This window comes from Poecilia reticulata, linkage group LG6, assembly GCF_000633615.1.
Source record: "Poecilia reticulata strain Guanapo linkage group LG6, Guppy_female_1.0+MT, whole genome shotgun sequence".
Taxonomy (NCBI): domain Eukaryota; kingdom Metazoa; phylum Chordata; class Actinopteri; order Cyprinodontiformes; family Poeciliidae; genus Poecilia; species Poecilia reticulata.
In genome coordinates this window covers 30,543,919-30,568,187 of record NC_024336.1, presented here as the reverse complement: position 1 = coordinate 30,568,187, position 24,269 = coordinate 30,543,919, and the positions used below count along the sequence as shown (strand labels likewise).

General features: G+C 39.6%; 5 protein-coding genes and 1 long non-coding RNA gene across 15 annotated transcripts in view; 3 read left to right on the top strand and 3 right to left on the bottom strand.

The window, feature by feature from the left end:
- The window catches only part of fcsk (fucose kinase), an 18,218-nt gene extending 17,886 nt beyond the window's left edge, over positions 1-332 (bottom strand). For all 4 annotated transcript variants that reach the window (XM_008412619.2, XM_008412618.2, XM_008412620.2 and 1 more), the window contains exon 1: positions 233-332. In XM_008412619.2, the coding sequence (XP_008410841.1) occupies positions 233-314 (82 nt within the window). In that variant the 5' untranslated portion in view covers positions 315-332. The remainder of the gene's footprint in view (positions 1-232) is intronic.
- A 633-nt stretch (positions 333-965) lies between these two features.
- On the bottom strand, positions 966-3,955 carry pclaf (PCNA clamp associated factor). The gene is made up of 4 exons (XM_008412616.2): positions 3,807-3,955; positions 2,583-2,672; positions 2,329-2,506; positions 966-1,188 (listed from the first exon to the last, which is right to left on the bottom strand). The coding sequence occupies exons 1-4, from the start codon at positions 3,850-3,852 to the stop codon at positions 1,149-1,151; spliced, it is 354 nt and encodes a 117-aa protein (XP_008410838.2). The 5' UTR covers positions 3,853-3,955; the 3' UTR covers positions 966-1,148.
- A 495-nt stretch (positions 3,956-4,450) lies between these two features.
- On the top strand, positions 4,451-15,332 carry nedd1 (NEDD1 gamma-tubulin ring complex targeting factor). 4 transcript variants are annotated; one of them, XM_008412605.1, is made up of 16 exons: positions 4,451-4,548; positions 5,388-5,531; positions 7,051-7,145; positions 7,591-7,707; positions 7,793-7,933; positions 9,251-9,480; positions 9,580-9,781; positions 10,750-10,870; positions 12,127-12,255; positions 12,597-12,653; positions 12,735-12,809; positions 12,913-13,079; positions 13,630-13,828; positions 13,899-14,046; positions 14,719-14,785; positions 14,894-15,332. In XM_008412605.1, the coding sequence occupies exons 2-16, from the start codon at positions 5,396-5,398 to the stop codon at positions 14,996-14,998; spliced, it is 1,989 nt and encodes a 662-aa protein (XP_008410827.1). In that variant the 5' UTR covers positions 4,451-4,548; positions 5,388-5,395; the 3' UTR covers positions 14,999-15,332. The 4 variants fall into 4 exon arrangements, with proteins under 4 accessions (XP_008410827.1, XP_008410830.1, XP_008410828.1 ...); XM_008412608.1 differs by having other exon boundaries at positions 12,124-12,255; positions 13,630-13,814; positions 13,897-14,046; XM_008412606.1 differs by having other exon boundaries at positions 12,124-12,255; positions 13,630-13,820; positions 13,897-14,046.
- Positions 15,333-15,909: 577 nt separating this feature from the next.
- On the top strand, positions 15,910-18,571 carry lyrm5b (LYR motif containing 5b). Of its 2 annotated transcripts, none has more exons than XM_008412610.2 (3): positions 15,910-16,172; positions 16,444-16,499; positions 17,417-18,571. In XM_008412610.2, exons 2-3 carry the CDS (start codon positions 16,452-16,454, stop codon positions 17,621-17,623), a joined length of 255 nt encoding a protein of 84 aa, XP_008410832.1. In that variant the 5' UTR covers positions 15,910-16,172; positions 16,444-16,451; the 3' UTR covers positions 17,624-18,571. The 2 variants fall into 2 exon arrangements, with proteins under 2 accessions (XP_008410832.1, XP_008410833.1); XM_008412611.2 differs by lacking the exon at positions 15,910-16,172 and adding an exon at positions 16,181-16,360.
- On the bottom strand, positions 17,657-23,973 carry LOC103466782 (E3 ubiquitin-protein ligase RLIM). 3 transcript variants are annotated; one of them, XM_008412613.1, is made up of 10 exons: positions 23,863-23,973; positions 23,374-23,598; positions 22,540-22,597; positions 21,565-21,952; positions 20,458-20,729; positions 19,836-19,911; positions 19,259-19,350; positions 18,960-19,078; positions 18,766-18,865; positions 17,657-17,902 (listed from the first exon to the last, which is right to left on the bottom strand). In XM_008412613.1, the coding sequence occupies exons 2-10, from the start codon at positions 23,505-23,507 to the stop codon at positions 17,831-17,833; spliced, it is 1,311 nt and encodes a 436-aa protein (XP_008410835.1). In that variant the 5' UTR covers positions 23,508-23,598; positions 23,863-23,973; the 3' UTR covers positions 17,657-17,830. The 3 variants fall into 3 exon arrangements, with proteins under 3 accessions (XP_008410835.1, XP_008410836.1, XP_008410834.1); XM_008412614.2 differs by having other exon boundaries at positions 17,657-18,865; positions 20,458-20,544; positions 20,635-20,729; XM_008412612.2 differs by having other exon boundaries at positions 17,657-18,865.
- Positions 19,278-20,229, top strand: LOC103466781 (uncharacterized). The gene is made up of 2 exons (XR_533983.1): positions 19,278-19,367; positions 19,855-20,229. It is a non-coding gene; the product is annotated as an uncharacterized LOC103466781 (long non-coding RNA).
- Positions 23,974-24,269: the final 296 nt, after the last annotated feature.

Here is a 24,269-nt window from a genome sequence, read left to right as displayed (position 1 = left end):
AGAGAGAGAGAGAGAGAGAGAGAGAGAGAGAGAGAGAGAGAGAAAAAGACAGATTTAAAATGTCTTCATCGAAAGCTAAGTGGAACCCAAGCCAAATTTCTTGAATAAAGTCGATTCTTCTCATTGTAATTAATTTCGTACATCAGCGACACCCTCAGGTCAACTGATGCAACTGCACAGTATAAAATATAAAGATTACTCTAAGATCGTAAATTGAACAGATGCTTCTCACCTCTCTGGAAAGCATACACGCTGTCTTTGTGTTGGCAGGTGAGGACGACCACCGTCCACGGAAAGTGGCCGTTCCGCGACATCTTCCCCCGGTTAAAGTGGACACAACAGAAGTTGTTTGACTGGTTTAACTACCAATCCTTAAGCAAACTGCGCACGAAGAAGCATCAACGACTAGTTAACTAAACTAGCAAAAGCGGGGCGGGTCAGAGGATCTTCAGGCGGAAGTAAACATCAACACCTGTCAGCATTAAACTCGTTCATTTTTAGATATTGTTGAAATGCAGCGACTCTTAAAGAGTATAAATCTGATCCATGGCGTCTGTTTAACCCTTGCTCATTTGTTTCGGAATAGCATGACTGCGCGGGCTTCCGTATGGGTTTGTTTTCTACTACCCGCCCGTCCGTTGGGGCGGTGTATCAAACAATGCGCCTTCAGTTCTGCTTAACGGGGAAAATGTAATCAAATTAATGAGACATCTATTTCCTTAAAGTTTTGTATTTGCAGGCTAATCTAGTTATTTCAGTTCTGCACACACAACAGCTTCTTTCCACAATTAAAGTGTCTTTAATAGCATAAGCAACCTAAAATCTCACTTGATTTCATGTTATTCTGGAATGAAGTCCAAGAACTGAAGACAAACATGCGTTAATCAGGATTAGGTCCACAGATTATCCAGCATGTCTTGAGAAAATCCCACATTAGTAAAACATTTGACACTACTCATCAGACATTCATTTAATATTTAATAGAAAAAAAGCCGAGAAGAAGTCAAGCCACAAATCATAATCCTGACTCTGCAGGATGTAAAAATAAACAGTTAAAACATGTTTAATGAGCTATACAACAGAATTCAGTAGTATTTATATACACATATACATTAAAATTCCTTCCTGGGTAGAGACGCCAGGCATGCTCAGTCATCTTCCTCATCCTCGGCAGGCAGAGGTCTGGACCTGAGCAAAACAAAGACGTATGAGATTAAACTGAGAAGTAGACCAAAAACCACCTGCTGGAGAGTTTCATTCTGTGAGAAAGATTCTCTCAATCATCTGAAAATAGAGTCATCAAAATGTGCTGGAAAGAAGGAGCTCAAGGCTACAAATGAAGAAAAATCTTTTTTTCACCCACATGTTGGAAAAATGTGTGGGGAAAAAAAAACATTTGCTCATTTATGTTTTTGCTCATGAAGGAAATGAGGGAGGGGGGGACATCCAGAAGTTAACACTTTCCAGAGTAATTCAGATTTCTCAGTGAAAAAAGCGACCATATCACTGACATACCGATGTTAACAGCACTATATTGTGCATCCCAACTCACAGCAGAGGTTAAATCTAAATAAATAAATCTGTTGGAATCCAAACAAAAACACAATTCTCATCAAATCAAACCTCATTAACACCAGGGTTTGTACTTTTCTTAGTTATATTTAAGCCATTTAAGTTTCCCACCACACATTTGGGATAAAAATAAAACGAACTAAAGAAAAATTAATTCACTATTATGTCATTTATTACTATTATTAATAACATCTTGTGATGGTATCTTCTATTTAGTATCTGCAGCAACTAAAATAGAAGAAAATTGTATGTCTCATATAGTTTGGTAATTCTACCTGGCCTAAAAAAGGATAAATTTAATCCGATTTAATTTCAGACAGAGACAGAAAAGGTTTGTCTTTTTATTAGATACATAAAAATGTCCACAACTGTAGATGATGTCTAATTTTAGGCTTTAGAGTTGCACTGTTTGCAGTTTTATGGACAAAAAGCACCTTCCAAACACCAAATTGAAATGCAAGCATTTCAAGGATTTCAATCACCTGTATGAACCCTGAAATGCACAAACCATTTTACCTGAAGTAAACATCTCAAATGAATGAATGAATTCATGCTCAAACTTTACAAAAAAGCTCTGCAGTTTAATGCCAAAGTGTTAAAATCTGTAGTCGATATGAAACACGCCTCTAACTGCAGTGGTATCACATCTCAATGTTTTTAAACGGTCAGGATAAAATTAGAGTCAGCTCAGCATCGTCTTTATCTGCCAACTCAGAAATCTGACCAGACGCCAATCTGCGGTTTCATCAAACATACTTCCTGCTGGCCTTCGACATGCCGCTGCCGCCAGCCTCCTCTTCATCAGACTCTGTGGGTTTCTGGTTTTCCTTCTCTGGCTTTCTAGGTGGCCCGCCAAAGAAATCCCCGATGCCTTTCTGCCAGGTGGGGGTCGGACGGAGACACACGGGGTTCCCACCGGCGTATTTGTTCTTTGCTGTGGAACAAACTTCAGTGTCAGTTGCGTCATGTACGATCGGCGTTCAGCTGTGACTGGGTGAACTCGAACTGACCCGGGTTGGACGAGTAGCCGCTGGACGACGACGACGACGCATTGGCTGAACTGGAGCCCAGTGACTTACGAGGCGCAGATGCTGCAACAGCTGGAAAATAAGATGCGACAGACTGATGAGAGAGAGAGAGAGAAACACACACTTAAAAGAACCACCTCATGTGTTTCTCTTGACTATGATGCAAAAAATGCAAATGGATAGTTTTATTCTAGAAAATTGAAACAATTTAGATATTTTCAGAATTTCATCATCACATTGTTGTGCATTTTATAACTTTCAAGAATATTTACTAGATTCTTGGTACAGAACCTGAATTACTGAAATGCATCCGAAAACTGGTGATTATTAACCAATTAACCGAAGAACTAAGAGTTACAGTTCACTCAAAAATAAGGGAACATAGTTGCTTTTCCATTATTTAATTTATTTTTTCTGTAGTTCCAGACCAGAAATATCCTTCAAGCAATTTTCATACTTTTGTGAATGAAACAATGTAACCATAACTAAAGCTTGAGCATTTATGCGCAACAGCTCTGTAAACACCGGCATTTATAAAAGGTACTGATCAAATTATACAGTTTAAACATACCAAAGAAGTGAAAATGTGATTTATTTTTACGCCGAATTTTCAAAAACATTTAATAAAATAGAAATAAAGAGTTTATTATATTTCATCATTAGTCTATCTCTTGTTATTAGCGTGAACAGACGTAATTATGAAACTTCTGAATGGAGTTTGGTGGAACATTCATACAGAGACGCTCTGAGGCGCTAAAAACTGGCGCCAGTTTGGCAGAAAGCTGAAAACGAAACAAGACGAACGTTTTTTGTCAGCTGACAAGGTGTCAGATAAGTCCGAATCTGTTGGAATAAACATTCTTTTACAACTACAACGACCTTTAAAGTGTTATAATATGTTGTTTTATTCAGTATGAGCCGAAAAGTGCGGAACCAGTCTCCTGTTGGCGGGAGGCTGTTTAAAGATGCACCACCAGCCGATTATTTAACTCATTGACAGTTACACTAATCAGATGTGGGAGGAAATAAATTACATCTAATACAAACTTAATCTAAAAAAATATAAGGCGTCTTCTTTGTGTCGGTTTATGAAGCATGTCTGACGGATTCCAGGTCACCAGATTCAATACAAAAATCAAGTTTTTTAAACAATACGAAATAAAAAAAATACGTTGGTAGAATTTAAATAAATCTCGTTACTTTTACCTTTCCTGTATGATGCAGGAACACTGTCGGCTTTAGTCCTCACCATGTTGGCGGCGACCTTGTACAGTAAATCGATGATTCAGATAAAATTATACCGAGTAAAGAAAAGCGTCCCGCCTCCGTTTAAAACCATTTGTGGATGGGGCGGGAGATTACTTCTTCTCTTCCGTTCATGGGACAACATGACGCGAGTCTGCGGCCTAGCGGTGTAGATGTGCTACAGCAGCTCTTAAGAGTCTAGAAAGAGCTCTTTAGACGTCTTTTTCTCACACCAAACATCCTTATGTCATTCTTCGCTGTATCCATACACCATCTTTGTGGTGTTTTCTTTTGCAAACTATTTGCACACAGAAATGCAAATGGTTTGGTGAACAGGTGACGACAAACATTTCTTCGTATATATTTATTATTTTATATAAAACTTACAAATCTTATGTGACCTAAAGTTCTGTTTAGAGATAACGACCATCCTAACAGCATGTACATGATTACGAGAAGATTAAATGGAAGAAGGACAGATATTTAATTTTTAAAAAGTAATCTTCAGATGGACTGAAGGGTCTGCGCGTTTGGTTGTCCTTTCCCCTTCCAAGATGGCGGCCTCGCTGACGTGTTATTGCAGCTTAGACAGGCGCCTGTTGGGTGTTTTATACCTCCTGGTGTTCCGTAGTGGCGGTTAGCGGCTACAGGAGGATCGAAAACTAAACATTGTCAGTTTTTGAGGATCTTCTTTACTTTCAGGGTTTGTATAACTTTCTTATCCAAAATCTTTTAAGATTCCGGAAAACTTTCATGTTGTTCACGACACTTTTCTGGCTTCTCGGGAACTTTAAACCTGCAGTAGCTCACAAACGTTAGCTAGTTAACGTTGACTAGTTGTAGCAGGGTTGGTCAGATTGATCAATATAAACCAACAAGCTTTTAGTGTAATGGTTAAAAACTGATGTTTGCTGCGGGGAGATTTGTTATATTTGCTTACATTTAAATGATTTTTTCAGCAAATTTAGTTTCGTTGTGATATAAGCAACAAAACACCTGAGTTTTTATATCCTCACCATATAACTACAATAAAACCTAATTATAGTACACCATTCATGCACAGAGTGACTTGGAGTGTTTTATAAAATAAACATACTTTAAATAAAGCATACACGAAAAGACAATGATGGAACAGACTTATGAATTGTTTTAATTTAAAGTTTCAATTAATTTATTTTCCAGCTTTTCAACGTTTTGGGGAGTTTTAGACATAAAATTCTGCAAGTTAGAGGAAAAAACTGAGACGTTTTCGAGAAACACTCTTTTTAATGAGTTCAGTGATGAATGTGCACATCAAAGAGATCCTCTGTTCATCTTTGCTCTGCAGAGACTCAGCTGCGTTAGGTACAAGTGAAGGTTATAGTTCAACTTCTGAACGCTATGATTTCTCAAATTGTTGCCGCTATGTTTGCTTTAAATTACTCCATCTAAACTTTTCTGTAATATGTTAAAACCTCAAATGCTGGATTAGTTTTTAATGTGGAAAGTTCATGGGTTTTTTGATTGGGAACCACATTGAGGTGTGTTTGTTTTAACCCCCAGCTGCTGCCATGGAGGAGGTGACGCGCCTGGTGTCAACCGGAGACTGTGTGAAGATCTGGGATGCGGTTTCCATGGCGACTCTGGAGCAGTTTAACCCCCACAGCGGCAGCCATCCCGTTGCTCAGGCCTGCTGGAGCTCCAACAGTATCCTGATGAATGGTTGCAGCTGAGATCTGGATGGAAGAAAATGGATAATCTTAACGCTTACGGGGGGGAAAAAGTGTTTCTATCTCCTCTCGAATACATTTATTCAAATTTTATTCATTTATTTGTTTTAATTAAATTTGCATCAAAACATCCAAAATATTGGAATTAATACTTTGTTTATTCCAAAGGGAAGTTAAATGTCAAAACTTATATCATCCAAGTTTCCTCAAAGTTGCATTGTGGATGGTGATGCTGTGGGCAGGAAGGAGCTCCAGTAGCAGTCAGTCTCGCAATGACCCTGAAGAGGCCTCTGACTGAAGACTGCATGACAGTCATGACATGTTAACAGTTAACAGCATAGATTATATTCCACACTAACATAACCGGGCTGATACCATCAGTTGTTGAGAAACATTGCTAATCTGCCTCATTTGCTTCTGCTACTTCTCTTTAAAGCAGGGGTGGGGCAATGTATGTCTTTGAGGGCTGATGTCCTGCAACTCTTAGATGTCTCTCAGGTTCAACACGCTTCAATAAAATTCTTGAATCACCTCTTAAGAGCAGTCAGGTTCTCCAGAGTCCTGCTAACGACCTCATTATTTAACTCAGATTTGTTGAAGTTGAGACACATGCAAAGGTTGCAGGTTGCCCTGGAGGCCCGGAGTTGCCCAGCCCTGCTTTAAAGGGACACTATTAATGTAAAATCAACTTTTTTGAGCTATACATCATGTTATAATGTTATTCCCTCATCCAAAACAAACCTGGAGTGTAGTTTTATGTTTGGGAAATCCTTTAATCTCCATGGCAACCATTCAGCTGTACAAAACGTCTGGGTGGACCTAGCCCCGCCTTCCAGGTGCAGCTCCTCCCCTGAGCTGCATTTTAAAAGCTTCACAGCTTTCGCCTCACAGAGCAATCCTCCCCTGTAACTCGGCTCCTTCAGACTAGCCAGCAGCAATTAGCAAACACCTGATTGAACTGCACATTGCTGAGCTCTTTATATGAGCCTCTTCTCAGTGAAACGCTGGTAAAAATTATGTTGAGGGGTTAATAGAGGATCGATGTTCTGCTGACTTGAGAAGGAGTCTTTAAAGAGACAGACGCCCAATTTTAAGGCATTAAGTGACAAAGTGAAATTTAATGTAAGTCAGATTTGATATGCAGCATTTTTAGTAAGAACTGAAGTTACAATCAGCACAATCAATAGTTACTTGATTGTGCTGTAAAATGGGAGTATGTGACTGGAAAGCATATAACACTTCCCCTTTAAATCTTATACACTCTGGACAGGTTGCTAGTCCATCACAGGACAAACGACCATGCACACACACACACACACTCTCACAAATTAGAGAATCTAACAGCTGTGTTTTAGAAATGTGGGAGGAAGCCAGATTCCTCAGAGAGAAACAGTGTTGCTCCTCATATTAATGTTTTTCTGTAACTTCAGTGTTTTTATTTTTATTCTTAGCCGACCAAGTTAAAAACGTCTCCATCCTTAACCCAGTTCCCTCAGACCAGTACCTGGTGAGTGCCAGCAGCAGCGGAGACAAGCTGGTGGTTTCCAGTCTCAAGTCGGCTCCTGTTCCAGTGGTTGAACTGGCCGATGGGGTGAGTCCTCTCTGGTCGCCTCATCTTAGAGCTAAATTTAAAACCAGAGGAAAAATCACTGAGCCTTCCAGTAGGGGGCGCCAGAGCTGTCAGCCAGAGGCCCAACACGTTTTTGGGTAAAGAAACGTTTAAAGTTCAGAGAAATTTTTAAAATATGGCTAGGCAAATATGTGTTATAGGAAGACATTATTATCAACACCTAACACCAACTAAAAAATTAAAACTTAAAAAAGGAAAACATAAAAAAACACAACATAGATGTCAATGGTTTCATCCTAATTAAAGTGTTTTTTATCTAGCCTGGTGGGGGCACAAGTCAAGCCTGGTGGCCCGCCAGGCTTATGATACACTGGGGGAAACGCTGTCAGAGGTTTAAAATGTCTAGTATGATCATTATTATAAGTCTTTTATTCACATTTTTCCTACATTCTTGTTTCTGATGCAGAAAAAACAGACCCGGGTGTGTCTGAGTTCCTCATCCCAGTTTCTGGTCAGTGGCGGTCTGGACCAGTGCGTCCACATGTGGGACCTGAAGTCCAAGAGGCTGCACCGCTCCCTCAAAGTAAGAAGACCTCAGCGCACAGAGGCCCACCCGACCCACCAGCTGGGAGTCTGAACTGCTGATGCTTCCTGTTTGTGTCTCTCAGGACCACAAAGAAGAGGTCACCTGCGTGTCCTTCAACGCTAACGACAGCTGCATCGTCTCCGGCTCCACCAGCGGCGACCTGGTCCTGCACAGCCTGACCACCAACCTGTCCAGCAGAGCCTTCGGCCACGGCAGCAACCAGGTGAGACAGATTCTCATCTGGGGTTTGAATTCAATCATAAGTAATTATTGATTATGATTAAACAATTATTGAAATAATCATCAACTAATTTAGTAATCGGTTAATTGTTAACTGGAGTATATAGACTCTAAATAAGGCCATTTTCTGAAAAACAACAAAATGACAGCAGTAATTAAAACTACAAAAATGTATACATTTTGCATTTAAGATCAAAAAAACAATAGCTGACATTTTCCTGATTTAAATGGTCCAGCTGTCAAATTTACTGCCAAACATCAGGAGAAAGGGTTCCTCAGCCTTCCCTATTTTTATCCAGATTTTTTGCATTTCAATTTGCATTAAATCATAAAAAATCTTGTCTTTAAAGTATTGTAGATCAGGGCTGAAACGATTAATCATGATGGTTCAATTATTTAAAAAATAATCAACTAATTTAGTCATTGATTAATCGTTAACTGCTGGAGTTTACAGACTCAGAAAAAGGCCATTTGCTGAAAGAATGAAACCGTCAGAGAGGCAAATAAGCCAAAACTGTATAAAAAATATAAACATTTTGCATTTAAAGTAAAAACAAATATTTATAAATAGGTCTTACCCAAAACTCTTCAAATAGCAGTTTTGGCTTCACCTGATACAAATTATGTAAAATATATATGAATGAAACACCTTTTGCTAATTATTTATAGATAACTAATCTATAATAATCAGCAGATCAGTTTTTATCAATTGTATTGATAAGATTTGAGCTTTCCTCATGTTGATGTTAGAAGTATTTTTTTAGCTGCAGATTTATTGTTTGCTTGAAATAATCAAGCATTCACTAGATAAATGCTATAGTAATACATTTTAGGCAATAAAATGCTTAGATTCTTAATTAAAAAGGAATTTAATTATTTGTTTTCATTTTTGGAATATATTTCTAATATTGCGTAGAATAAGATGAAGTAGTTAACTGATAAATGAATGTGCCAATTTTATTATCAGACTAATCGATTAATCGTCAGAATAATCGATAAGTAAAATAATTTAGTTTCAGCCCTAATCACAAGTGAAATTAGATTTGCACAACATTCATAGCCAACATGAATGATGCTCTTAAACTCCACATAGGAACTGCATTTAATCATATTTTTAAATGTATTGATCTCTTTGAACAAACGGCAGAGAAAATATCAATTCCAACAATATACGGACAGTTAAACGTCATTAATTGGAATATATTGTGAAAACGATAAATCAAAAATCTTATCATGATACGTAATTTATAACGATAAATGATACAATAAATGCCCACCCCTCCTTATTTTGCCTCCCCAGCCCATCCACGACCTGCGGCTGTCCACGGTGAAGCGCTCGCTGCTGGGAAGCGTGTCTGACGGCGGCACCATGGTGCTGTGGGACGCCAACACTCAGAGGGAGCTGCAGGTGTTTGACGGCGCCCACAAGGCGCCCAGCTCGGGGTTGGCCTTCTCCCCGACCAGCGACCTGCTCGTCGTCAGCGTCGGCCTCGATAAGAAGATCATCTGCTACGACACGGCCAGCAAGTTGTGAGTTCTGCTCGCTTTGAGACATCGGTCCAGTTCTGATGCTTCACGCTGATGCAATGAGAACTGGAACATGTCCGTGTTGAATTGACCGCCCTGCAGAGTCCTGCGGGCGATCCGTGTGGACACCCCTCTGACCTCGGTGGACTTCACGCTGGACGGCACCGGTCTGGTGGTCGGGTCCACTCAGGGGAAAATCTACCAGTACGACCTGAGGAACTCCAGCAGCCCCACCAGAATCACAGTGGCCCACAAAACCTCCGTCACCTGCCTGCGTTTCCAGAGTAACGCCAGCAGACTCAAGGTGGAGTAAAATCTGGATTATCAGAGTAGGGATGCAAGCAATTAATAATCTTACAATAAATTGTCGATTAATGTGTTATTAGATTAAAATAGGTTCCAATGAAAACGTCTGATTAGGCCTTATTTTAGTGTTGTAGTTTGGCCGCCATCCAGCAGAGGGCGCCGCTACTCATTCGTAATAAGCAAAACCTTTGATACAGAAACAAAGATGGCGGCCAAAACCAGAACGGGAAAGAGAAACGGTCCAAACAGAGTCCGGTGTATGCGGTTCAGTTTTAAAATGTAAACACCCGACAAGTTAAGTTTCATCTTAATGTCGCTCATTCAGCTGAGATGCATAACGAAGCAGCGACGGCATCCTAAAATGTACTGATGCGCTCCGGAGGCCAGGAGGTCGTGAAAACAGAAGAGCGGAGGAGATAATGCAGGGAAATTATAACACGATCGAAAAAAACACGATGCCAATAATCAAGATGGCTTTTTAAGACTTCATGGAGTGAAGTTCTAACATCCCTTCAAAAGCAACTACAGACGGTATTTATTTATTAACATATCTCCGTTTCAAGTGTGTCACATATTGGTTTTCTTTTATTTTTCTATTCATCAACCCAAGAGGTTGCCGTTTCGTTATATTTTATAAATATGTCTGATTTCAATAATGTTTAGGAAAAACACGTTTATGTTTATTCAATCAGTATTTATTACAACCGACTCAAAATAATGTCTAAATTTATTGATGTTTTCTTTTTTTTTTAATGTAACCTATGGAGCTCTTCATGTTACTGAAAGACGGTCATAAGAGAAAACAAGTTTTTAAGAAAATGGCCGCTGATCAAGTAATCGTTAAATAAGATCAATTAACTTTAAATTAACTCATTAATCGACAACTTGCTTCCCTCGCTGATGAATCTGAGATGACATTTATTAAACGTAAAAACATTTACACTCTTTCTCTCTGTCCCGCTTCAGTCCAGTAGACTCGGGCATGCCAGGACTTCCAGTTCAAAGAGATCCAGTTCCAAACTGGGCATCCAGTCTGACCCCGCCCCCAGCGCAGGCCCCGCCCCTCAGAGACAGGTCACCTGCACAGGTAACCGCAACTGTCCTTCCCTGCTGTCTGACCTAAACGCTTCAGTCAGAGCGGTTCATGTGTGGGAGAATTGTTGTGAGAAGTTAAAGCTGTTTTTCATTCTTTAAATTAAAAAAGTATAGAATTCATTTGTTAAGCAAATTCAATGAAGTTTGATTACGATTGTTTTCTTTTGAGTGTATCTGCAGACTCTGCTGCAAAGATTTGTTTTTGAAAAATATACTGTTTTGATTGTGATAAAACTGCATATATTTAAAACAGTGAAGGTATAATAAGCTTGTGTTTCCAGCTGTACGTTAATTTCTAAATAAAAGGGTGCTTATCAAGCTTCAGCAGGTCTGTGGGCCCGAAGCATCAGGGTTGAGAAACCTGCACGAAACGCACTGCATTTCCCAAATCACTTCTCCTTGTGGATAAACAGAAAGTCTCCAGGTTTGAAAAACAAGCTTCCAGAAAAATAGATGGAATAACATTTAAGTTATGTTATTTTCCAGGCTATAACAATTTCTAAATACATTTGACTCATTTCCCAGTGCTTTGATGAATGCGTCCTATAATCTAGAGTGACATAAAGTCAGAAAAATATTTTATAAAGAGGAAAACGGCTCTATACCATAGATAAATTAATAATCCAACTTTAACTGGAGACCATTTTCTACGTCTGGACAAAGTGGAAAAATAAATCTGTGTGTTAAAATTTCCTTTTTGGTTCTTATTGGAATAAAGTCCAGTCATTTCTGAACTGAAAGAAGAAAAACTTGAAAGTTTTACTCCAATAATTTTCACAGGAATTTGATCTACTGCCATTTCTAAAAACAAATGTTAAGGATCAAAAATCTTAAACTTGTGTTGGATTTTTCTTTTCTCAAATTTTAAGCTCCTGTTTGATTGGAATTTATCTTGAATCCTGTTCTGCGTAACAAACATACAGAAGAATGAACCAAAGAAATAAAAAGTATAACACTGAACAAAATGCTTAAAAAATGGTGATTAGTATACAAAATAAAAACTATTAATGCATCCTCAAAAGAAGGCAGTGTTAAGAAATTAAGCGCTTCCCAAAACACTTGTTTGTAAAGTTCTGGTTCTGTGAGGGTTTTCCTCTTCAAAACATGTTCCATTGAGCCAGAAAACAGCGTTGAGCCAGAAAACAGGATGGAACAAAACATCCTGTTTTGTTCCATCCATCCAATCACTGTCTGGATTTTCTTCTGTGAAGAAAATCCAGACAGTGATTGGAGTGTTCTGTCCAGCAGAGGGCGCCAGCGCGGAGGTGATGTGTCGTGAGGGTGAAGGCCAGCAGGGGGCAGAGCAACATCCTCAGGGGGAGAAGTTCGGGATCGTGGGACGGAACAGTCTAGACGTCTTCTCTCCTCCTCGCGAAGGTCCAAAAATCTATTTTTTATAAATTAACATTTCTTTCTGAATTTATATTTACTTTAATAAGACAGAAAATATGAAATCAGTTCAGAACTTTAAGATTGCATTCTGCGTAACGGCCAGCAGAGGGCGACTCAAGCCTTTACTGAACTTCTTCTTTTTACAATTTCCATGATTAATATGTTAAAGGCCATCACAGCACAACAGTGGTTTGTTCTGCTGCTAATAATTATGAAGCTGTCTCACATTTTCTTTCCCTGTTTAACTTTTAAATCTACATTTTTATGCTCCATCCCAGCTGCAGACAGATGTGTTTAATTCGGTTTCTCTGCTGCTGCCGCTGCAGGTCCAGACCCGGGGACTCAGGCCGTAGAAGGAGACGCTGCCTTTGGAAGATCACAGGGTACCGCAGGACGCATCACTTCCTTCCACCTCCTCATAAATCGTCTGGTTCTGGATTAACGCCCTGACTGTGTTTCCATAGTTACCGGTGTGGAGGGCGAAGGTCAGCAGTTGGTGGGACGGGCCAGCCTGGACATCTTCTCTCCGGTCAGAGAAGGTCAGAGTTTTACTGGAAACCCTGTTCTGATGCGAGTTTTCAGCAGATTAGTCTACATGTGTTTGCCTGTTGCCATGGCGATGACCTCTCTGGCTGCTGTCAGACTCTCACTCAGGTGGCGGCTCACAGCGCCGGACACCCCTGGGGACCCAACGGGGCGCAGCCGGGGGCCGGTCCTACAGCCCGCTGTCCATCTTCCTGTCCCCTCAGACGATCAAAGAGGAGGAGCCGACCAACGCCACCGCCGGCGTTGAGCCATCTGACAGGAAGGTGATGACCATATTTAGTCAGGAGGATTAACAAACTTTTTCTTGAACAAGCATTAAGAAACCTACAGAAAACTCTACAAAATGTAAACAAACATCAGCTTTTACAGTGTTTTTTATTTATTATTCAATAATTATTACATTAATTTAGCATAAATGTTGATTTTAGATGATCATGTGTTCTTTTTTTATCAGATAAATATTTTATGACTTTATTACCAGATTAAAAGAAAACATGTAATATTTCACATTAATCACATAAGATGTTATTTAGTCCTTCTGGTCTTTTTCTTGTCTGAATCTTTTCCGTTTTCTGATTGCTCCGTTAGTTTGAGGAGCAAAGATGAATTTAGCTGGCAGCCAATCAGAAAATGAGCGTCAGAAATAATTATTTTAACTTGTATTTTAAAAATATTATCGTGTAACAAAAATTATGATAACTAAAAATAAAAGCTTTTTTTTCATGTTCTCATCTTCTCCAATTTTCTGAGGCCCCCACTTTGATAAACTCTGGTCTGAAGCGAAGGTTTGACCTCTGACCTCTGTTGTTTCAGCCTGAGAGGAGCAGCGGCTCCAACCAGGAAGGGGGGTCTCAGACTCTGCCCTCTACAACCCAGCAGACCAATCAGAGTCAGGCGGTGACGCCTTTCTACGCTGCAGAACCGAGCCTCCGTGGGGCCAACGGCATTCAGACTCAGCTCAGTTACGGCTCATCTGCCGCCGGCGCAGCAGCAGCAGCAGCAGCAGCAGCAGGTACAGCTTGGTTTCCATGGTTACGGCACCAGTCTGGGTCCGTTTCTAACATCCTGATTCCGGCGTTAAGCTTCAGGTTCAGCTGCGATGGCAGCGGCGTGCTCGTCTCTGTCCCAGAACATCGCAGACGTGGTCGGACAGGACGGCGCCGCTCCGCTCACGTCCCTGCAGATCCACTTCATCCAGAACATGATCCACGAAACGCTGGAGGAGTTCAGGTGTCCAAACTTTTTATCACTTGGACTCAAAACTATTAGCGGGTCAAAAATAAAATCATTTTTTAAAACTAAAATCAAAAACAACATATTTTTTTTTATTTACTCAACAATAAATTAAGTTTAACTATATTAAACACATTTTTTGTAGGAATGCTGTTGATAGAAAACTTTAACTGTTGTATGTTTTTCTTCTTTAATGAAAGGCATCCAGTTATTTTTGAAGAATCCTGAGAAATATTTTCTATTTTCAGCAATAAAACCAGAATCTAGTTCAGTCTCCATCTGAAAACACCTGCTGTATGTAGCCAAGTCTTAATACAGCAATTAAAAGCAGGCTGTGGTTCGCCAAGGTTTACTTTCAAGTTTGTCAATGAGTAGATATGGTCCTAGTCGCCATGACAACAGAAGGAAACCATAAAGTTTGGAAAAGTTGATTGCTTTGTGTTGCAGCTAACATTTTTCTCAATAGATTTGAATTTAAAATGTGTAGTTTTGTACTAATTTATTCTTGAATTGTGGTTGGGGGGGAGGCTGCAAATAAATCATTCCAGGGCCCGTAAATGGCCCCCGCTCCCCACTTTGACCAACATTAGTTGAAAAGCTTCCTTACTTGTGCAGAAAACTGGGAAACAGTAAATTTAAAGGTTGTTTTTTTTTTTCCTGTGACGTTAGGACCGCCTGTCACCAGGACATCCTCAACCTGCAGGTGGAAATGATCCGGCAGTTTTACATCCAGCTGGTAAAAACTTCTGTTTTTCATTCTGAGGACTTAATTCAAGGATTTATGTTCAATTTGATCCTTTTATTTAGCTAAAACCGGTGACGTTCGTTTGACATGTTGTTCCAGACGGAGATCCACGGTCTGATCGAGAAATATTCTGTCAACGAGTCTCTGGTGGAGGAGATCGAGAGGCTGCGGGAGGAAAACCGCCAGCTCAGAGCCAACTACTGAGCTGCTGCCATCCAGCCTTTAGCCCCGAGTCGAGTCTGACAGGCTGCAGTGCCTTCATCCCAAACTGCTTATTCTGTTTGTCTGCATCAAATTCAGTAAATGACCGACAGAAACCAGCATTTTGACTCAACGTGTTATGTTGTAATTTAATATTTTGTCTGTTGATGCATGAAATTGTGAGCGGTTCGTCTGTGTGTTTGTGTTTTTATCAAGAAACATCTTGGATGAAAAATAGAGAATTGTAACAGAGAAGTTGTTTTTCCACTACAAATTAAATTTGTTCAAAAGTTTCTTAATATGAACCTCAAATAAATTGACTCTTATTTAAAAACAATCTGGAGAGTCATCTGTCACTTGTAATTAACAAAAACTAGAAGTTTACATACACCGAATCAAGACATACAACTGTTTTTCCCCTGAAGTTAAATCAAACCTTTCTTGTTTTAGGTCAGTTAAAAATACCATTGTTATTTGTATTTGTTAAATGCCACAATAAGGAGAATCTCATATGTATTTATTACTATTAAAAATCAGAAGTTTACATTTAATGCTTTTATTTCAATTCAATTCGAGTTTTGGTCGGAGTTTGGAGGATTATCATCCAAACCTTCGGGACTCTGTTCCCAACGTCTGGGTTTTCTAGTAACATGCGATTCATTTCGATAAAAAATGTTTTATCGAGTCCCACCACTACATATTTTATAACACTATTCAAGTACAATTAAAAAGTATGGCATAACTACTAAAACTACTCGTAGAATTACGTTTAACAAGTTATTTACGTAAGTTAATGCAAGTAGCTACGCTTCAAAACTCATTAGCTTCACGTTCGTCACTTACATTTTTAGACGTTTGGGTCAGTGTTTGGAAGATTACCATCCAACCTTCGCGGCTCTTTGATTCTCAGCTGTCTGTACCAGTTTTGTCGTCGTCGGCCTTTTTGTGTCCGTTTCAGGAGGTTACCATCTTGATATTCGCTACTCTTTGGTTGTTTACTCGGAGTTCCAGATTCAGCTTTTTTTCAAGGATCAGATTTACAGATAAAGTTTGAACTTTAAATCAGTCTGTCTGAGCGGTCCACCCCAAGTTTATTTTCCACACAAACGGTTGTAAACAGAAGGCGAACCAAATCATTTTCCGGGTTGACCGGAGAGTCCGGAGGTCACCTGGACAGGTGAGAAGCTGCTGGTTTTAACTGGACAGAGTAGTCGTCATTTTGTAACTATCCTGAGTCCAACTGAGCCAACTGTGTGAACTTCCTGCTCGAACAGCTGTTTAACCTTCACCGTAGTACAAAAATATCCTTTTACATGTAATCTGAACGAACCGAATGCCGTCTCCACTGCAGAGAGAACGTGCCTGGTGCAGAAATGCAAAATATTGACTTATTTTCTGGTCCATTTCAACAGAAACTTCAGATAAATTCCTGCCGTTTTGTTTCGCAGCTCTTTGGATGATGGCCAACCCTCTGCGGTCTGAGGTGGTTCGGCTCTACAAGAACGTGAGTTTTCAGTTCCTCGTTATTAACCAATCAGTTGACAGATTATCAGTGAAGTCACTAAGGTGAAGACACAGAACATCCAATAAGCTCCTTGTGATTTCTATTTATTTAATGAATGGAGAGTTTAGAGTCACATCTGTGATTTGTTAGGACTTTAAAAAGCTCAGAGTGAATCAGAGGTCCAAATGTGACGGTTCTATTGCACTTTAACTTTTTTTCTCATGATCATCAAGCAAAATATGACCCCTTATTCTAGTTCTAATGTAATAAAACAACCTGAGACAGCACAAAGATGGAGGCACTTTACAGGTGACCTGATATGCTTCTTTGAACATGTTAGGTCTCGTTTGTCTACTCAGTTCTCCTTATTTTGAGCTGTTTTAGGGCTCTTGTAACTTTAAATCCAAATAAGCTGCTGATGGCTACATCGCTAACCAAGCGTTTTACACCGACATGTGAAAATGGCTGCAAACAGATAAACAGTTATACTGTACAACCGTACATCTTTGAAAAGCAGAAATAGAAACTCCGGAACAACCAACAAGAATAATTTAGCAAGTAGTTTCTGGATGGTAAGTCAACAACAAAACACTTCTCTTTTCCAGCAGCCATTGTACAGTGCATACAACGGTAAAACCAGCTGACCAAACGTGCTAGAACTCAGCTAGGGTTGCTAGGTAACCGGCAGGGTTCTGCCAGGGTTGCTAGGTAATGAGCAGAGTTTTTCTAGGGTTGCTAGATTTATTAGGGTTTGTTTTTTTAATGGCTCATTTTCCAGACACCAAATTTTTTTTTAACTTATTGCCAAAAAACAGCTGGGTGTTTTTAGAAGCAGTTGAGACCAAAATGGAAGTACAAAAATATGCAAAATATGAATAAGTCCCCTTTAAATTTTATTCACCAATCTTCATCCTCAGCTCCTCTACCTCGGCCGGGAATACCCGAAAGGCGGTGACTACTTCAGGGACCGTCTGAGAGCGGCGTTTACCAAGAACAAGTCCGTCCAGGACCCGGAGCAGATCAAGGCCATGATCGCCCGGGGGGAGTATGTGGCGCGGGAGCTGGAGGCGCTCTACTACCTGAGGAAGTACCGGGCGATGAAGAAACGTTACTACGAGGAGTGAAGACGCTCCGCAAAGACTCGCATAGAAAAAAGAGAAAATAGAAACATTTTTATTTAAGAACAGATTAATCAACAGCAGCTTCAACCGACCCTGCAGAGTTTAATATATAAAAAAAAAAACCCAAAAAAACAAAAAAAAACACAAAAGGAATAACAGTCTAAAAATAATGTATCAGTTATTCTTCAGAAAACGGGGAGGAGTTTCGGGTCACATCGTAGGGGGCGCTAGAGAGTCTCCATCAGCCAGGTTGGCCCTGCAGATCGGACAGGTGGAGTTGTCCTGTCGGGAGGAAACAGGCAGGTTAACACAGAGATGTTCATCACAGACAGACATCTCACTCTGTTACAAAATCAGCAGGGTTTATCTAAATCGGGCGTGTCCAAATTTTTTGTTGTGTGGGGAAAAAACTGTCGAGTCAGACAAAAATTAAAAAAATTAAAAAATTAAAAGCTTTACATAAAATGGAAAACAATTAAGGCTGAAATGACTAACCATGATTAATTGATTATTTAAATAATGTTTACCAACTTAGGGATTGTCAACTGGAATACACAGACTCAAAAGAAGGACATTTGCTGAAAGAACAAGATCTAAAGACAATTAAACCGAAACTACAAAAAGATGAAAAATCTTCTCTGTCTGTAAATGTGCTACAAAAAACTCTTCAACTATCATTGGTTTAGCTTCACCTGGTTCAAATTCTGTAAAATAAATAAACAAATCTTCAATTCAGCACCTTTATAATCCAATTACTAATCAGTTAATTGATGTCAAGACCAGCAGAACTGGATGAGCTTTTCATATGTTTATGTTAGAAGTATTTTTTTAGCTGCAATTGATCAACAGAATAATATATTGCTGCATTTTAGGGAATAAAATATTTCCCTTTTCACTAAACGGAACTGAATTGTTTAGTCACATTTTCTAATACATTTATAATAATATATATATATAAAAAAAGGCTCAAGTGTTTAAATGAAAACCCTGGAAAATGTGCGATTAATCATCAGAATAATCGATAAAATAATCATTTACTAAAATAACCGTTACGCGTTATATATTCTAAGAGTTTGGAGATAATTACTGTAAACTCGACAACTTGACAATAAGAACTTGGGTGTTGGTTTTCTCTGTGCCTGTACCTTTAACCACCTGTCGATGCATTGGACGTGGTAGTCATGGAAACAGGGCAGCATCCTCAGCTTGTCCTTGTCAGCGTATTCGCAGAAACATATCTGACACCTGCGGACGGGTGAAACAGAGAGGCGGGTTAAATCTTCCAGTTCAGATTGGGTCGGGTCGGACCGGACTGGACCGGACCGGGTTCTGGACTCACTGGGTGTTCCCGCTGTTGGTCGCAGAGCAGAAGTTTTTGGTTGGAAACCTCTGGATTTCCCTGCGACTCATTTTCTTTGACACAACGGTGCCCTGCCGCTCTTCGAACTCCAGGAGAGCCTGAGAGGAGAAGAAAGGAATCCAGACTGAGACCCCTCACCGCGGTTACCACGGAAACCAGGCGTTTCCATGGCTCCTTGCTCTGAGGGGAACCTTCTGGAACTTTACAAAAAGAAAAAAAAAACAAAAAAACAAACGCCGTTGTTCAGAGACGACGTTGGGTTCGGGTCGGTTTCTCACCTCGTAGTCGTTCCCCTGGAGATCTTCTGCGAAGTCGGGTACCCTGCTCCTCCTTCGGCTCCGCCCACGCCGCCTGTGCTGACCAATCAGATCTATGGAAACACACCAGGTGCATTGGTTAAAACATGAACAAATCAGATGCTAGTTTATATCATCTCTATGATTTGTAATATGATTACTTTCAAAAAGTTTTAGTGTCCTGAAACGATTTATCAAATTAATCGATTATTGAAATAGTCGTCAACTAATGTAGTACTTAATTGTTAACTGAAGTGTAGAGACTCTAAAACAAATCATTTACTGAAATAACACACTCAGAGCTGTAATTAGGACAAAACCATGCAAAAAAACACATTTTGCATTTAAGATCTAAACCTAAACCTAGCATGTTTGTTAATGACTTATTGTGTAAACAAACTTAACATGTTATTTTATTGTTTCTAATTAAATGTAAACACAGCAATAGCAAAATTGTTTTATGATTTTTTTCAACAAAGTTTTGTGCTAATTTGTAATGGAAAAGCAGCTAATGCTGTTTATACAGCAGAAATTAGTTAAAAAGACTTTCTGATCATACCATCTTCGAATCCAACCAGAGGAGAGACGGCGGCCAACACCTGAGACATCCAGCTGGGCTGCATGTAGGAGTAACACTGCACACAGAGAGAAGCACCGTCAACACCAGAACCAGAACCGGGTTAAACCAAACAGCAGGAGCTGACTGTCAGAGATCCAACTGGATCGTAACCACGAATACGTTACTTTTTTTTTTTTCAAAGAATGTTTTGTTTTTTTTGTGTGTGCAAATTTGCTGTATTAAAGGAAACATCTAGTTTCCAAATTCTTTTGAAGTCAACTGGACAAATTTTTATTTTCAGTTATAAGAACAGGTTTTGTGTCACTTCCTTTCAAAACATTCACTATATTTAGTAAAGTTTAATAAAATAAATAAAAGCCGATCTGGATGCCCACAAAGTTGACTTTTTAGTAAAGTTTCCAGATAGACTGTGTTCTACTTATTATAAACTTTTGGTTATAAAAATGCAAATACTTTATGTCCTATTTAACATTTTCCATTGTTAAATACGACCGATAAAAAAGCCGGGCTGCACTTTGCACACTGCTCTACAACCAACACTAAATAAAACAATCAGGTTTAAATATGCAGACATTTTATTTTGATAAATCATTCGCCTCACCCTTTGGTGGCTCTGCTGATGAAGATGATGAAGATGATGGCTGTGATGATGATGTCTGCTGAGCGACTCCTCATGGTCGAACTGAGCCTGAAACAAAACAAAACCAAAACAGGAAGTTAGTCCCACCTGTTCAGGTGAGCTGCTGGGAGTCTGCAGCAGGAAGTAAGGAAGTCCCACCTGCAGGCTCCGCGCCAGCGCCTCGTCTTCCTTCACCTGTAACGAGCGAACAGTCGCCTCCTCATCGTCGCTGATGACGATCTGCTCCACCACGTCTGCAGCACAGACAGACAGACAGATGAAGCTACGAAGCTTCAGGTGCAGCTTTATTGTCCAAACTCTGACCTACGACTGGGAGACAAATCGATCTTATTGATTTATTGGATTTTTGAAGATTAAGTTTTTGGAAAATGTGGATTTTTTTCACCGATGCACCCTTTTGGTTTCCATACTTCAGAATGATGTCAGCACAGGGTAGCCATCTTGTTTGATTCTGAACTATGGAAACTAAATGAGTGCATCGGTGGAAAGAAAATCCAGATTTGCTAAAAGTTAAATCTTCAAAAACCAAAAATTCAAAAAACTCATTTATTGTCCAGCCCTAGGAACAATTAAATGCAAATATTTCTTGTACAGTTTTGGATTAATTTCTGCTCTGAATATTTTTGTTCCATCAGGAAATTGTCTTTTTTTTAAGACTCTATATTCCAGTTAATGATTAAACTGACAGCTGACAGCTAATTTAGTAATTAGCTACTTGATTAGCTACTTCAATAATCACAATTAATCCAATTACTTGTTTCAGCTCTAGTTAGTACTGCTCTGAAAATGTTTGGGGGTTTTTCAGCAAAATTTTTATTTAAGTCTGTACTTAATGATTAATCGATCACTAAATTAGTTGACGACTATTTCCATAATCAATTAATCCAATTAAACCTCCAAAATGCTTCTCATAAAAGGGATTACTGAAATAAAAGCCATTTTTGAACATATTTTCTGTCATATCCTTTTTAGAAAATAAAGTGAGAAAAAAGAAATTTACTTAAATCTGGCATGAATTCATGAAGTTTAATGTTTAAGTCTTATCACTGAGCGCCGCCGTGTCCTGACCTAGTGAGGCGTCTCCTTGTCCTTCGTTCAGCCATTTCCTCTCCTCTTCGGTGAGGAAGGACAGCGAGCTGGATGAGGATGCTGCTGCGGGGGGAGACGCTGAAGCTGACGCGTCAATCCGGTTTGACCTGAGGACCGACTCTGGAGTGAGGTAGGAGACAGAGGAGGAGGAAGACGACGAAGACGACGAAGACGAGGAGGAAGAAGATGATGAGGAGGACGGGGTTTCCAGCCAGCCGCCCAGAGAAAAACTCCTGAGAGATGATGCTGGAACGAAGCCAACACTCGGGTTGACCAGTCGCCGGCGCTTAGATTTACGTGGAAAACCTTCGCCGGGCCCTATGGACTTCTCTGGTCCTGGAGCGCCGCCGGCCGCCACCTGAGGTCCCTAAACAGAGAGAGAACGCTGACTAAGCATTTATCATTCTTCTTCACAGGTCTGCTTAAAAAATTATCAGTTGATCCAGAAAGCTGCTGCTGGTGTTCTGACTAAAAGCAGGAAGGTAAAATGCATCACCCAGTTCTAAAGTCCTTCCACTGGTTGTCTCTAGCTGAGAGAATAGACTTTAAATCCTGCTGTTAGTTTATAAATCACTGAACGGTTTAGGACCACAATACATCTGCTGTTGTCATAGCAACCTTCCAGAACCTCTCAGATCGTCCAGTTCTGGTCCTGCAGCCAGAACCAGAACCAAACATGGAGAAGCTGCATTCAGCTTCTATGCACCACAAATCTGGAACAAACTTCCAGAAAACTGCAAAACAGCCGAAACACTGAGTTCCTTTAAATCTAAACAAAAAACCCACCTGGTTGTTATGCTTTAGAAACATAATAAGTGAAATATAAATCAACATTTTCATGTGTAACGATGGCATTTAGCGAAATGTAATGTTTCAATTGTTGACTGTGTTCTATGACATGTAGCACTGCAAATATTGTGATAAAACATCATTTTCAGCCAGAACGGGACTCACAGGGCTGTAAAGATCCTCCGCAGTACGGCGGTGTCTCCTCCGTTTGCCGAGCTGTGGGCTGGAGAAAAAGAAACAGAACCAACTGGCTGTGAGCTTGACATTTCTGTGGCCTTCAGCTGCAGTCTAAAACTAGTTAACATGGAGAATAACTCATGTTTGAGCATTTATTATGAAAAATTTCTTACGATAAAAATTTTGATTTATCAATGTTATGACAAATTTCAGTTATCAGCCTTAAGAAAAAAGAAAACACTTGTAGTATGATTGGAAATGCTACTTTTGCCATTTTCTCCACCCACTGTTCTACAAGAGCATGGAAAATAAAAGTAAATTTGAAAATATGACTAAATGCAGTTACTGTGTGCAGCTTAGTAATATAAAAATCACACTTTAAATAAATAAATAAATAAGAGGTCTCCTGAAGAACTCAGTTTCAGATGGGAGTGTTTTTAAAGAACAATATTTGTGTTTGGGGCACATATATTTGTGTCAGACATACTGTTACCTAAAAAAAAGTAAGTAATAATTTGCATTTTTTAAATCATTTCTATTGTCACAGTAGTACCACAAAATATCGCGATATCGCCCACGCCTACTTTCCATATTCCATCTGTCAAACTGTGCCATCTTTAAATCTTAACAGATTAGACTCAAGAAAGGAAACCTTGTACATTTTGTGATAGCTGTGTGTTCACAAAATGGACAAAACTCTGAACTAAAATTTGTGACCCAGAATCAACAAACCGAACCGAATCTGGTTTAAATAGGTCTGAAACTACAGCCAGAGATGAGCAGCAGTTTGACAGCGAAACAAAAACAACTGTGTGTCTGTACCTGGGGGTTTCTGGGACAATGACGGACAGATCACTGAACAGGTTCTCTGTGGGTTCCAGCAGACATCGTCGGTTCAGACCTCCGGGGCTGTCCGGTTCTGAAGAACCAGGGCTGGCAGGGAACCTCTCAGCCATCGCGTTTCACAAACCTGTCTCCAAACTGACCAATCACCTGCGGCTCAGTCTCATATCAACGGCATGGTGACGAGGATAAAGAGCAGGTCGCCTGTAGCAGAGAACCAGATTTAAACCGGTAAAAAACCTGAAATACCTGCCGAACTGATACCTCAAATAAAAATTTGTTTTTAAAAACAGAAAATAATTCATTTTAAACTGAAAGTAGCTTCAGTGATAGCTAGCCCAGTTAGCTGCACCAGGCTCATTAATGAGCGTTTTAATGACAAACAAGACAATTAAAACATCAGAGATTAATTAAACTTCACTGCCTTCGCCAGAGCAGAAAACATGATGAGATTAAAAATGAGTTTACCTTCAATTTCTGCCTTTTTTTCGGTTTCTGAACGGACATACAGTCTGAGAACCGCCGCTTAGCTGACAACAGAAAGTCCCTTTCAAAATAAGGTATCCTACTTCCGGTAACACTCTGGGGAGAAAGTACCGAAAAATCCCCCTTCATAATAAAAGTCTTTCGGTTTCATTATGACATAAGAAAGAAAACAAAATTCGATTACATTTATAGATTTATTTATTAGTAAAGTTCTCACCGAATTCAGACTGAAACAAAGGAGATGCATAACCTGAAACAATTATTTTTTTCTCAAAAGTTTAAGACAGAAATAATTTCCGTTTGGTATGAAAGCCAACTGCATTTTATCTATTTTTTGTATTTAATGTCCTTGATTCATTTTCAGCTCTTACACAAAATAATCTAATTTA

What these genes read in the sequence shown, in the direction of transcription:
- LOC103466782 (XM_008412612.2), bottom strand. Translation starts at nt 23,507, where the DNA reads ATGGCTGAGAGGTTCCCTGCCAGCCCTGGTTCTTCAGAACCGGACAGC. An exon ending in ACAAGGAGACGCCTCACTAG is followed by an intron (nt 20,730 to 21,564) that starts GTCAGGACACGG and finishes TCTGTGCTGCAG; the next exon opens with ACGTGGTGGAGCAGATCGTC. An exon ending in TCCAGGGGAACGACTACGAG is followed by an intron (nt 19,079 to 19,258) that starts GTGAGAAACCGA and finishes TTCTCCTCTCAG; the next exon opens with GCTCTCCTGGAGTTCGAAGA.
- pclaf (XM_008412616.2), bottom strand. Translation starts at nt 3,852, where the DNA reads ATGGTGAGGACTAAAGCCGACAGTGTTCCTGCATCATACAGGAAAG. An exon ending in CGGCTACTCGTCCAACCCGG is followed by an intron (nt 2,507 to 2,582) that starts GTCAGTTCGAGT and finishes TTTGTTCCACAG; the next exon opens with CAAAGAACAAATACGCCGGT. An exon ending in ATGTCGAAGGCCAGCAGGAA is followed by an intron (nt 1,189 to 2,328) that starts GTATGTTTGATG and finishes TGTTTTGCTCAG; the next exon opens with GTCCAGACCTCTGCCTGCCG.
- nedd1 (XM_008412604.1), top strand. Translation starts at nt 5,396, where the DNA reads ATGGAGGAGGTGACGCGCCTGGTGTCAACCGGAGACTGTGTGAAGATC. An exon ending in CTTCTCTCCTCCTCGCGAAG is followed by an intron (nt 12,256 to 12,596) that starts GTCCAAAAATCT and finishes CTGCCGCTGCAG; the next exon opens with GTCCAGACCCGGGGACTCAG. An exon ending in GGCAGTTTTACATCCAGCTG is followed by an intron (nt 14,786 to 14,893) that starts GTAAAAACTTCT and finishes ATGTTGTTCCAG; the next exon opens with ACGGAGATCCACGGTCTGAT.
- lyrm5b (XM_008412610.2), top strand. Translation starts at nt 16,452, where the DNA reads ATGATGGCCAACCCTCTGCGGTCTGAGGTGGTTCGGCTCTACAAGAAC. An exon ending in TGGTTCGGCTCTACAAGAAC is followed by an intron (nt 16,500 to 17,416) that starts GTGAGTTTTCAG and finishes CTTCATCCTCAG; the next exon opens with CTCCTCTACCTCGGCCGGGA.